This window comes from Centropristis striata, chromosome 9 (genome assembly GCF_030273125.1).
Source record: "Centropristis striata isolate RG_2023a ecotype Rhode Island chromosome 9, C.striata_1.0, whole genome shotgun sequence".
In the NCBI taxonomy this organism is placed as follows: domain Eukaryota; kingdom Metazoa; phylum Chordata; class Actinopteri; order Perciformes; family Serranidae; genus Centropristis; species Centropristis striata.
Window position 1 is genome coordinate 32437792 of NC_081525.1, and position 12026 is coordinate 32449817.

The 12026-nt window shown below is 39.8% G+C and overlaps 1 protein-coding gene across 1 annotated transcript in view; it reads right to left on the minus strand.

Moving 5' to 3' along the window:
• Positions 1-10744, minus strand: part of pex5la (peroxisomal biogenesis factor 5-like a) — a 108897-nt gene extending 98153 nt beyond the window's left edge. The window contains exon 1 of the mRNA XM_059340554.1: positions 10424-10744. Coding sequence (XP_059196537.1) covers positions 10424-10444 — 21 coding nt within the window. The 5' untranslated portion in view covers positions 10445-10744. The remainder of the gene's footprint in view (positions 1-10423) is intronic.
• Between the last annotated feature and the right edge of the window lie 1282 nt (positions 10745-12026).

Here is a 12026-nt window from a genome sequence, read left to right on the forward strand (position 1 = left end):
TGTTTCAGGCTTTGCAAAAGCTAACCCATAACGGTAGACTTTGAGCAATCAGAGGTCATTTATAAAAGAGGGTGTGTTCCTATCGGCGAAAACCTGATTTATTGGCAGAAAATCTGACAGAAAAAGTTGTTATTCCAGCATTGGCGACACCTACCCACTCCGCAAAGCAACCTACAAAAGAAATCATGATCTCAATGAGACTTCATTGGTTGGTTCCATCCTTGTACTTCTGCTCGCTGGTACTTCATTGTACACTATTTATGTATGATATTTCCAACTAATGCAACATAATTCACAGACTGAATTATGCTTAAAAACCTATTAACCCACACCAATGTCATCAATCTGTTTCTGTCCATATATAGAACATGTTAGAAGGTAAATTGACCTCAGGAGATGACCCACGCCATATTTGATGGCTGCATCATATGACCACATGTATCATCATTCACTCGGCTGCCAAGAAGCATTGTTCATTCCCTGCATGTATGGAGAGGAGTCAGGGGGGGCGCAGGGCCTTCGACCTCCTCTCTGGCACAGAACTACAGCCCCTGTCATGTGGAGAAAAATGAATCACACATCCACGCCGTGCCTCGTTACCTACACTTGTGTGAACATGCCTGCATGCTCGCGGGCACACAGATGCACACATGCACGCAGTAGCATGCAGGTACTTTTTATGTGCATCTTGAAAAACACAAACACATACTGTATGAACAGGCACGAGCTGAGATGCACATGAAGCCAGAGACAGATTGAGGCCTGTGGGACTGCTCCGGGTGAGGAGTCGGGTCCTGCTCCGCTAACGAAACCTTCCTGCCTTTAGACCTCTCAGCTGGTGTACCCTTGAACTCTGCATACATCCCATCTGTACACCCAGCTCCTCTCTGTGCTCCGCTCTGCAGCCCTCAACTTCTGCCGGAGAATTCATTAAATGTGTGTCTCATAGGTATTTATAGAAATGCAAGGCAATTCCCTCTCACCCGCTTCCACCAGACAAACTCCTACAGAAAGTTATAGTGCGTAGACACTGAAATACACTGCACTGGGTTTGAGATAGACTTTGTGAATAACTGAAGGAAAGTGGTATAACTTGACCTTTCCTCTCGCCTCCTTTATTCTTCACTTAGAGGAACAACTGCTGTAAATAAATCCGCTTCAATACACTAAACAAATTCCATATTTGCAGTGTTTCTGCATCTGTCTTTGTACATAATCTCAAATTGCCACATTTTTCAGCTACAGTGTCATTATCCTCCACACTTCATCCTTCATTCAGCGCGTACAAATAACATCAAAGATTCCTATTTCCACTCCAGCCATACACAAGAGAGCTTTGGAGAGACAAATTATTGGTTCATGCCGCAAAAAGCTCTTGAAATTAATTTAAGGGAAATTAGAGCAGCTTCAGTTTACGTTTCATTATTCCGACTTCCCTGCAAAGCAGCTTGCTTTTTTTTCCCTGCTGTAAACTGCCGGGTAGCGCTCGGTTGTAAGTACAGGGCTGTGACGGAGAGTGTTGAAATCGTCATTAGTGGTGATCATGAGAGGGAAGTAATTGGTATTTGTGGGTACACGCTAATTGGTGTTATAATATGCAGACCTTGGTTTTTGCCGGGCGTTCTCCTGCAATTATCTGACAAGATCACAGAGTCGGAGAGGAAGAGCTATTGTGTAGGGCTCAGGGTGAAGATAGAGTTGCTAGGTTCAAATCCAGAGGCAGGATGTCGGGAGACGGCAAATCAAAAGATGAGTATCTCTTGCTCGAGGTGCGCAAAACTGATTCTCCCAGCAAAGCAGTGTTGAGAATGAACCGTGATGAAGACGAGTGCAGTGTTTCATGTGTTCCCCATGTAGCGAATGCCTTTGGATATACCTCACTTCTAATGTGTGGATCTGTTCTCACTATCCAGTTTACTGTAGCTGCCGTATCGGCAAAAACACAAAGACTGAGAGTGTATCTGTTTTTTTTTTTAACTCTATTAATTGTTTTATGAATGTTTTCAATAAGCCTTCAATTCATTCATTCATTCATTTATTTATTTATTTATTTATTCATTCATTCATTTATTTATAGCCAAAATAACTTCAATGTCGATTATCAGAAAAATAATTAGCAACACTTTTTTTATATATATAATTCATTAATATCTTCAATAATTTATTAGGCAAGAAGACGAAAGGCCAATTCATGGTTTCCACTTGGCCGAGTCCATATGGGTCCACATGACTTAAATTTCATCATCTGCCTGTCTGTGTTACAAGTGTGCCAATTGCACATGTCAGGAAAGTAAACTGGATGCTTGTTCTGTGTACTGGATGCATGTAATGTATTATTTAGTCCCATTCAACACACAAAGGAGCTCTTCTTCTTCGTGGTCGGAGATTTCTAGTGAACATGTGAAAGCAGAACCACGACTGCAGTAAAGAACCACACCCTGCTGTCCATGTGCATTTGGGAAACATGAATGCCAAATGGAATATTGATTGTCATATACTTGTTGAAGTTGAATACTCGTGCTGTTAAATGGCAAAAAAATAATCAAATTAATTACATGCTTTGTCTTTAATTCATCTAAAATTATAAACACGAATCAATATTTGTCGTGAGAAGCCTTCAAGCCTTTCTCCCCGCTGTGCTCGCAGTTGACTTGATTCTGTCTGACAGTGTGAGACTTTGGTGATCCCTTGACTCTTCACTCTACGAGTTTTCAAAGTCAGTAGGATTCACTCTCTGGGGACCATTAAAGTCTCAACAAAATGTTGTGGCAATCCATCTAATAGTTGAGATATTTCAGTCTGCTGGTGCGGCAAAAATGCTAAAGTTCTTTGTAAATCTTTGTCAGTTTAGTGTCCTTGGGTCAAATCTGTTATTTGGACAAAACAAGATATTCAAAGACTTCTCCAGTTAGTTTTTTTTTTTTACTTTTTACTGACATTTAATGGACTAAATGTTTAAAAGTAGTTGCTAATAATTTATTTTTACTATTTGGAGTAGTAAAAATACCAAGCACAGTTGAAAGAGAATCTAAATACCCTTTATTTTTCAGTTAAATTAGTACCATTGTCTGATGTAGAGTCACAGACGTGGAGTATTTAGTACATGTAAAGAGGAGGGGCGGGACAAACTCATCACTGGGAAGTCCCTTTAAATATCTAGGTGAAAATCCTGCTCACATCTGCCACAGTGAAGTGCATATTTGTTTATCAGCAGCTCTCATCCATGATAGCTCATATCCCCCTGGAGGACCAAACACATGCTCTCTCCACTCCGGCGCTGAGACGCCTGGTTTCTGGAACAAATTAATTCCCAGTTGGAGAATGACTGTTATGAATGGGTCGGGCGGGAGAGATGGATGGTCTCGCCATTCTTCTGCGCAGCCCTCTGCTCGCAGTAACAGAGATGCTGGGGCTTGTCCTACTTTTGTGGGAGGAAAAATGTGGCTTTGTACAGTAGCTCAGGGGACTCTCCATGTGGGGCTGCCGTGTTAACTGACTTGGAGCGCAAAGACACCCAGAGGAAATCTACCAACAGAGAGAATGATGCAGAGCTGTGAAGCTGTGAATTTGGGTGCTTCACATTGATTATATCCCTTCTCAGATACAGTCGTCTTGTTTGAGAAAGCCTCAAACACTGTTTTGACATTTGGTGTGCCTGTGTGTGTTGTGTAAGGATTGTGAGCTGGTTCTCAAACAACACTTATCCTTTGTCACCTTTTCTGTCAGGTCTAACAAACCGTATGATGCCATTATCTTTCAAGCAGATGTGGGAGTATCTAGTTGCAAAGAGCTGCACATCTGTAACTCCATCCACCTTGAGTATCTGATAACTACAGATAGAGACTGGACGAAAGAAGACAGAGAAGAAAGATGTCACATTATAGCAACAATGACATTTCAAGCATCGCTTTTGGTCATAGAAATAGTCTGGTTTACAATCGCTGTTAGCAAATGACGCACACACTTAGCATCGCTGTAAAGAGAGGAAACAAAATGATGTATTTTTATGAGCCAACCTGTAAGTAGCAATGAATTGTGGATCACTGTAGAAAATAAGCTCTGTGGCAAACACAAGTTTCTGATGCTTACACATTTTGTTCAGCAGGATAAACCACTTTTATGATGTTTGAAGGGTTAATGCATCAAATAGAAGTAAAAAGCTAACGTTATGCTATAGCGATCCCTGACAATATATATATATATAATTATATTATGTTTAATCCTGAGGTATTGGATCTCTCTGTCAGTTATATTGATAAATGATTTCAGAGAAAACTGATAATCTGATTTAAACTATAGCAATCAATAATATAATACAGTTGCTCTGCAAAGTATGTAAAATGATCTTCCTTCTCTATTGGATTGTGGAAACCTTTGGCAGAGCATCAGTGGTCAGCCAATAACCAGAGCAAGGGTTATTAATATACAATTACATTTGTTTTACTGGACTAGAGTGGCAGAGTGCTGATTCCAAGCATGTGCCCTATCTTTATATTAATAATATATAGAAAAGAAAGTGAGAAATAATTTTTGTATCTACCCCGTGGTTCGAATCCCCTCAAGATTAAATGGGTTCTTACTTGGCTGATGCTACACCTCTCCGCCAATTTTGTAGGGAATTGGGCCAGTAATTTTGTTATCTTGATGACAAACAGACAAACCAAAGCACAAACATAACCTCCTTGGTGAAGGAAATAAGATAATTCTTCGATAGTGAAATTAACAGACAGAAATTATATCTATCAAACTTATTGTAAAAAAATATCTAGTTTTGACCTCTCTTTAATTAATTAATGCTTTACTTTTTTTTTTATGAATCCCTGTCAAAACTTTTTTTGAAGATGTAAACAAGTCCAGTGATCGGTTTCTGACAAGTTAACATTTCTGACAGTCTGCTCTGTGGAAACGACAGGACATGAATAGTCAGGAAGCCCGAGCTCATCATTTCAATCCCATCACATCTCTGGGTTTTGACTCTTTTTGTCAGTGTTCAATCAGGATTTACCATGGATTCGATTTTTCAATTAGATAGGTAAGAGTGATTGACACACACACACACACACACACACACACACACACACACACACAGAGAGAGAGAGTAAAATAAACTGTAGCACAGTGTACAACAAAGACACAGGAGGTCCTGATTTCCTCTCATCATCTCAGGCAGACAGCAGGGATCCATCACGTGAAATGATGGCTCTGAGGGACAGATTAGGGACTTGATTAAAGCGTACATAAAATAAACATAAACATAAAAACCTGACTGTGTTTTAGCACCGTGAAAGTATTGTATGCCTTTTTTCTCCTCCTTCTCCTCCCTTAATCCCCAGCGACCATATCTCCTTTCATCATTCACACCCACAGCTGTCCTAAACATTTTTTCACTTTTAATGATTTTATAGGATGTATGGGTGGGTGTTAAGAGAGTGCAGATGACAGTGAAAATGACTAAATTCCAATGCTATGTGAGCATCATCATCAACAACAACAACAACAACCCCTCAATCAGCTTATAGGACAACCGCTGCTGATGTATGCTCGAATCCCTCTTAGTCTCCCTCTAACCGCTTTACGAGCTCCACAAGCTGCTCAGAGCCTCTATAGAGCCTTAACTACCCAACCAGAGATTCCCATTATGCCCCCCACTGCCAGCCACATTGGTAAGCACAATGGCACAATGCAAATCCTTTAGGTTTTTTATCTGGTCTCTCCAGCAAACATCACTGGCGTTTAACAATTTGTTTCTGTTGGGATGCCATGTAAGATGTGAAATGAATCATTGCATCAAATTCAGAATGAGTATGTATATATATTTACATTTTTTTTTTAAATTGATGTCTTTGTACTCTATTCAATTGAATATAGGCCACAAAGGATTATCAAATTATTGCATTCTGTTTTTATTAAATATTTCTGACAGCATCTCAACTTTTTTTGGTATCAGCGTGGTACTTTTGCATTTATCAGATCAGATGACGACAGACTTAAAGAAAAATAATTCTGTTTTAATGACATATGAACTTCATTTAACAAGCCAAACACACTTAAATAACACTGGTTCTGATGTTTAAATCTTGAAGCAACTAGCAACTTTGATGTAAAATTTAATAGGTTTCATCCTGTTTGAGAAAGAATTAAAATATTTTCTGACATTTTGTTGGGAGTTAAATCTAAGTTTTAAAAGTTAAGACAAAAGTGTCCATCTGCTACGCTCGACCCCACAAACACACCTTTCAGAGCAACTTTATTGTTAAACAGTGGCCTGTTTCCTCTCCCTCTAGTTATCCTTTATTATTTAAATATACTTATTTCTCTAATTAGTATTCCTAACCCTCTGGAGTCCCGTGCATTACTTCTTAATGATGTCACAACGTTAAAACGAAGTTGCTAACTTGAAAGTCCATGCCAGTTTTTGTTTGATGATGGTCTGCCAGAGAAAAGGGCTAACATATTTAGCATAAAATATAGATCTAGATGTTATCCTCATTTTATCTCTTATATGTAATATTTGCAACCTGTGTTCACATTTTCGATTGTGTTTTTGAAAGCAAAAATCATCATTTTCAAATTTAGATTTTACGTTATTGTGTTTTTTTTGTGTTCCAGTACATCCAATGATGTAAATGAAAGTAAAAAAAATAATTATCAGCTCATATTGGTGAGGTTGTGCTGAAAAAAAACGATCTCAACATGGCATGTGAAACATTAAGATGGCTGTATAAAAAGCATTCAAGAAGAATGTCTTGTCGACATTTAGTTTCCTCCATCAAGGAGAGTAGTTCTGTCTGTGGAGCTTTCGTTCCAGCCGGATACCACCTGATTTCACTCATTATCCCGGCTCCTGAAATAGTCAGGCCTATTAAATCACTCTTAATCAAGACCATGGTTCATTAAATCAAGGAGACTTTAAAACGGCCTCTGTGGAAATAGCGTTTGGGACCCCTTTGTCATGCCTGTAGCTGACCAGGGCGACTGTGGGAGAAGTCTTGATGAAAGCCTCTTAGTGAAGCTTCAGTCGAAATAAAACCAGAGGTCGTGACTAACGGCCAGATCGACTGTGCCACTCTGATTGATGAAAGCTTGTATTGTGGTGCGAGGTGCGTGCTTGCATTGACTCCTGCTGGTGTTGTGATGTCCTATCGACTTGTCTGATTGCTGTGCTGTTGGTTGATTATTCTGCATCCTTTCAGGAGGTTTTTCTCCATTAAACTCCACTTGAGTTTCCTTAAGCATCAATTGGAATACTTTAAATCATTAGCACTTGTAACGTGTTATTTAGCATTTCATACACTCATTATTATACAAATTAACTGCATATTAATGTGTCAGTGTGAAGCCTAACTATGAAGTAAGGTTAGGAGAAAAATAATCCATCAGGGCTTTCAATGAGGAGAAAAAAAAGAAAAAGGGATGCACTGGCTCGCCACAAATATCTGTACCCCCAAACAGAACAGAAAGCAGGAAATGCAAATAGAGAATTCTGAACAACTCAGCGATTTCAGTGGCCTATTTCCTCTTGCAGAGTTCTGGAGCACAAACAAATGTTTTTTCATCGAGCGAACCAAACTGTATCAACAAATCAGGAGCATAATGAAAAGCTGGTGTGAACGACTGAGATCGTATGAAATTTGATCTACTTCTGATCAACGATATCATCCATCCAAGTTCTTCCCCTGGGGAACTCAGAATATGGTAATCAAATTATGTAATCATGTTATGCTTAACAGAGCAAATATCCAAAGGGCTTGCAGCATCACTTCCATTAATCCAGGATGTCTTTTATACACACAGTACAATCGCTCCCGTAATTAGATTCACTGTAAACATGAATACAGAAGCAGGGAAAGCACTACTTCAATTACTCTGCGATCTATAATGTCAAAATGTTGCAGAAGGTGTCATCTGTGGGGGGGTATGGATGGAGACAACCTCAAGGTCTTTGTTATATGCAATATATCAAAGCAAAAAATATTCCGCACATTGACTGAAAAAATATCTCTTGTAGCTTTTGGTTTGATGAAGATGAGCCGCCATGCTGAATCAGCTCGCCTCGCAGCATCTTCAGTTGCACCTTCACAGGAAGAGCAATGAGGCTGACATCCACACCTCTGAATTGCTTTTCTTTGATGGCATCAATCTTTTTCCAACACTTGATACAGAAAGACGATCCTCTGCTCACAAAAATGGACACACTTTTGTTTCATGCACATGCACAAATCCACGATCGGCCACTGATAATACATTCACGCATATTTATGAGACTTTTAAAGCATGACTGGAGAAATTGAATATAAGGGTCCAGCATTATATTTCTGCCAAGCGGCGCTGGTGACGCCAAGCTCTGATATTATTACCCATGCAGAAGCTCGATCTATGCAGGCCAACCATGATGACAAGATTTGGCGTTGTTTGTGACAAACTCATGCCAAGATATTTGATCCACTCAATATTGTATCATTGTGTGCAGATCTGCAGCAATTATGCAAACACGCTGGACTGTTTATGGAAATACCTTACGCTCCATGGATTATAACGCCACATTTACCCACACTGAGACGTAGCAGGTCAGAGAGAAGGTCAACAAATAAAATGACAAAACCAGACACGACATCCTTATCTTGTTCTCACAGCCAACTGCTTCCTGAGCCACAACACTATAAGCTGACAAATCTTGCTCACTGACAATCATGTAATAGAAAAAAGGACATACAAGTGCTTTGTACTTTAAGGGAGGACATCTGATAGCTCTGGTTATGAGTGACTGACTGATGCTGCATCGTGTGTACAGTGTGAGCCTAATTTAAAATTCCAAACTATGCAGACTCACAGCTCTTAATGATTTATGCATTCATGTAATGCTTTGTGTTCTGAATGCATGCAAAATATGAAAAAGCTCACTTCAAAATCTGTTCCTCTTCAAAAATCCCCCTTGTTCAGAAAGCATGCAGCCTTGCCAAAAAAAATGTTTTTAAAAAAACAACTTTTGCACAAAAAGAAATCCTGAGATTCATGCTGATCAGAAAGTTTAAAATTGTGTTTATTTGTCCTTAGCTGTCATGATACAACAAACCCCACCCCTTCCCCACACAAATATCAATTTTACTTTATCTGGCTGTATTAGCTCTGATTTCATATGCACACGCACACTTGACTTCAAGGAGAAAGTGTTGTCAACATCAAGATAAATGCATCAGTTACGCAATCGAGTGTCGAGAGCATCTGCTTTGCATTCACTGGACATTTGCTGCTAAATTAGCCCCGTATAATGGCTGAGAAGGAGCCGTATCCTGTTTCAGTTGTGATCTAAACAAGGCACAGTGAATGACTTGCATCATGCATGTGATGAAAAACATATAAAGTGTGAGGTCATTGAAACATCATGGGATGAAACATGGAAAAGTGTGATTAAAAGATAAAACATGTGTTTAATCTTATTATTATCTGATTATTTGTCTACCATAACTCAGTATCACAGGCTTTTCACTGACCCTTAACAAACACAACTGGGGTAATCCAGACAAGAGCTGCCAACCGCCTTTTCATGCATTTTCAATGAATACTGCTGCTTGAGTAATATATCATGAAATATTAAATTTTGGTCTTTTAATGCTCCAGAGTACTGACTCAGGAGCAGTCTTTTTTATTGGATAATCATCTGTCTGGGAGGTGAAGTTTCTCTGTCAACCAACATGGAACATGGAGAAGAAGCTATCATTAACCACTGAGGGGAGGAGTATTGTTTTTTCACTATGAGTTTATTGAAATGACAATGTGCGATTATATCGTATATAAAATGTGCAGTGTTGGAGAGCAGTTAGACGATCAAGCTTCTCATGTTTGCAACTATCTTGACATTTTGTACTTTCGTGTCCCAATTTGTGTGTGTGAGAGCTGAGTTTCAGTTTCTGCATGTGATGCAACACAAAGTATAGTTTGCAGTATAGAAATTGACGTCAGATTGCATGACGTCACGTGAGCATAAGCATGCACGTTGAGAAACTAAATAGTGTCAAGGCTGCCCTGCTTAAACCAGTATAGGCGTAGCTGCTGTTTACATTTTTCATGCTCCTGCACGTGCACTGGGCGCGCTACATTGGCTGTCTTTCTCTCTCAATGACTGTTGGAAACAACGCAGGCTGGAGCTGACTAAGTGGAGTGCGTGCATTTGTGGATCTTTGGTCATCCATTCCAATTAATTGCGAGCAAAAGTCCCTTCGTTAGGTAACAAAAACACCATGCATGTTGTCAGCGTTAATCGCAGAAATCTGCCTAGGACTAACCTTGGTTACCTCATATCCCTCGTGTAAAAAAAAAATGCCCTTGACATGAACTATAGAAGTGCGCCCTGCTCACATCACTTCATTTGTGCCACCACAACTAAACACAGTTCGTTCTCATGGAAATGAACAAGCCTTCTTACCTGTAAATGCCCCTGGTACATATTGAGCACACAGTCAGTCGCGGATCTCTCCGTCAGCGGGTCTTTAGACTTCTTCCACACTACTTTAGCAGAGAGTCAGACTGGAAGTGTTGACATTAAAAAGCTGGAGTGGAGTTTGCGGACAGGAGGTCCAGAGCGGAGCTGTCCTCTCCTCAGGTGCTGAAGCGGACACTTTGCGCTCATCCAGGCTGTGTGTGCGCGGTGACACGGAGGCGTGCCGGGCGACGTCGGACCTCACTTTTCCCTTCTCACTGACGCTGGATTATGACAAGTACAAGCCTTTGCAGTCCTTGTAGAAAAAAAAAAATCACCGCAATTTAAGTGTTCAATCCTGGACGCGTGACCGTTCTCCTCCTCTCTGTCTCTCACCTCGCCTCTGTCTCCCTCTCTCCTCTCCTCCTCTCTCGACTGTGCTCTAAATGTTTTCGACGCTCCTCCGGGTTCATTCTCTTCTTATAGTGCGCTCCTCTTTCCTGTTTGCTAACTACTCCCTCTGACCCAGCCCTCTGGTGCCTCCTCCAGTGCTGACGTGCTCCACAAGGAGGCACACAAGAACTCACACTTCAGAGCATGTTCACAAAACACATACAAACTGTCATAAATTTACAAAATATTTATTACAGATTTATTTCAACATTGTATATAAATGATATGTTTTGGTCAGTTTCTGTGCTTTTTCAATGTTGAAACATGTTTCCATCTCTCGGTTCTCGCTGGCTTATTGTTATGCAACATATTGTGCAATTTCCTAATTAAATGCTTAAAGCAAGCTGCATATGGCACACATTATGTCTGATATGTGCGTGTGAAGACAACATAAGCTGTTGTTCCCAGTTGTCCAATTAGAGGAAGAAACAATTATGTAACCAAAACTATGCAAGTCATATAGTTTCTATAATCTGTTGGAGATGTAGAGTACATTATATGGTAAGAGTGTGTGATATATTGTGGGCGGAAATCATTAACACACATTTTTCATTCTATGTAGGCCATACTATATGCAGCAAAACAAGAAACTTTGTTAAAAATGTTTTAACACAATGGGAAGAAAGTCCAGCACCTGCAGTTCTCTCTGAATAAGTTCCAGACCTGACCCAGCCTGACCTGTAGGCTAATCAAATATGCTCCAGGCGGGCTGCTGGGCAGTGTCACAGACTGTTTATAAAGATGAATGACATTACAGCTTCTCAAAAGTGAAGCCAAAACATCTTGATCGCCCCCTGGTGGCTGGCTGCAGTATTGGTTATAAATTTCCCACCTCCATGTTAACAAATTGGGCATGGGTCAAATAAAAAAATAAAAGTAACAGATACAGACATACATTTTTCCCATTTTAAGTTTTGTATATTTAGTTATTTGATTATATAAAAAGTGTCCTATCCAGGATATTATGCCTTCTTTGTGGGAATAAGTGGAGCCAAATCGTCTATCTTTATATAAAGTCTATGCAGTACAAGTAAAATACATCAGGGATTTAAATTATAAATAAAAATCATATAAAAACGCAATGCCACATGTCAAGTAATCAGGGGCAGATTGTACATACAGAATAGATGCATCCTCCGAGTCAGTATGAGGCTGC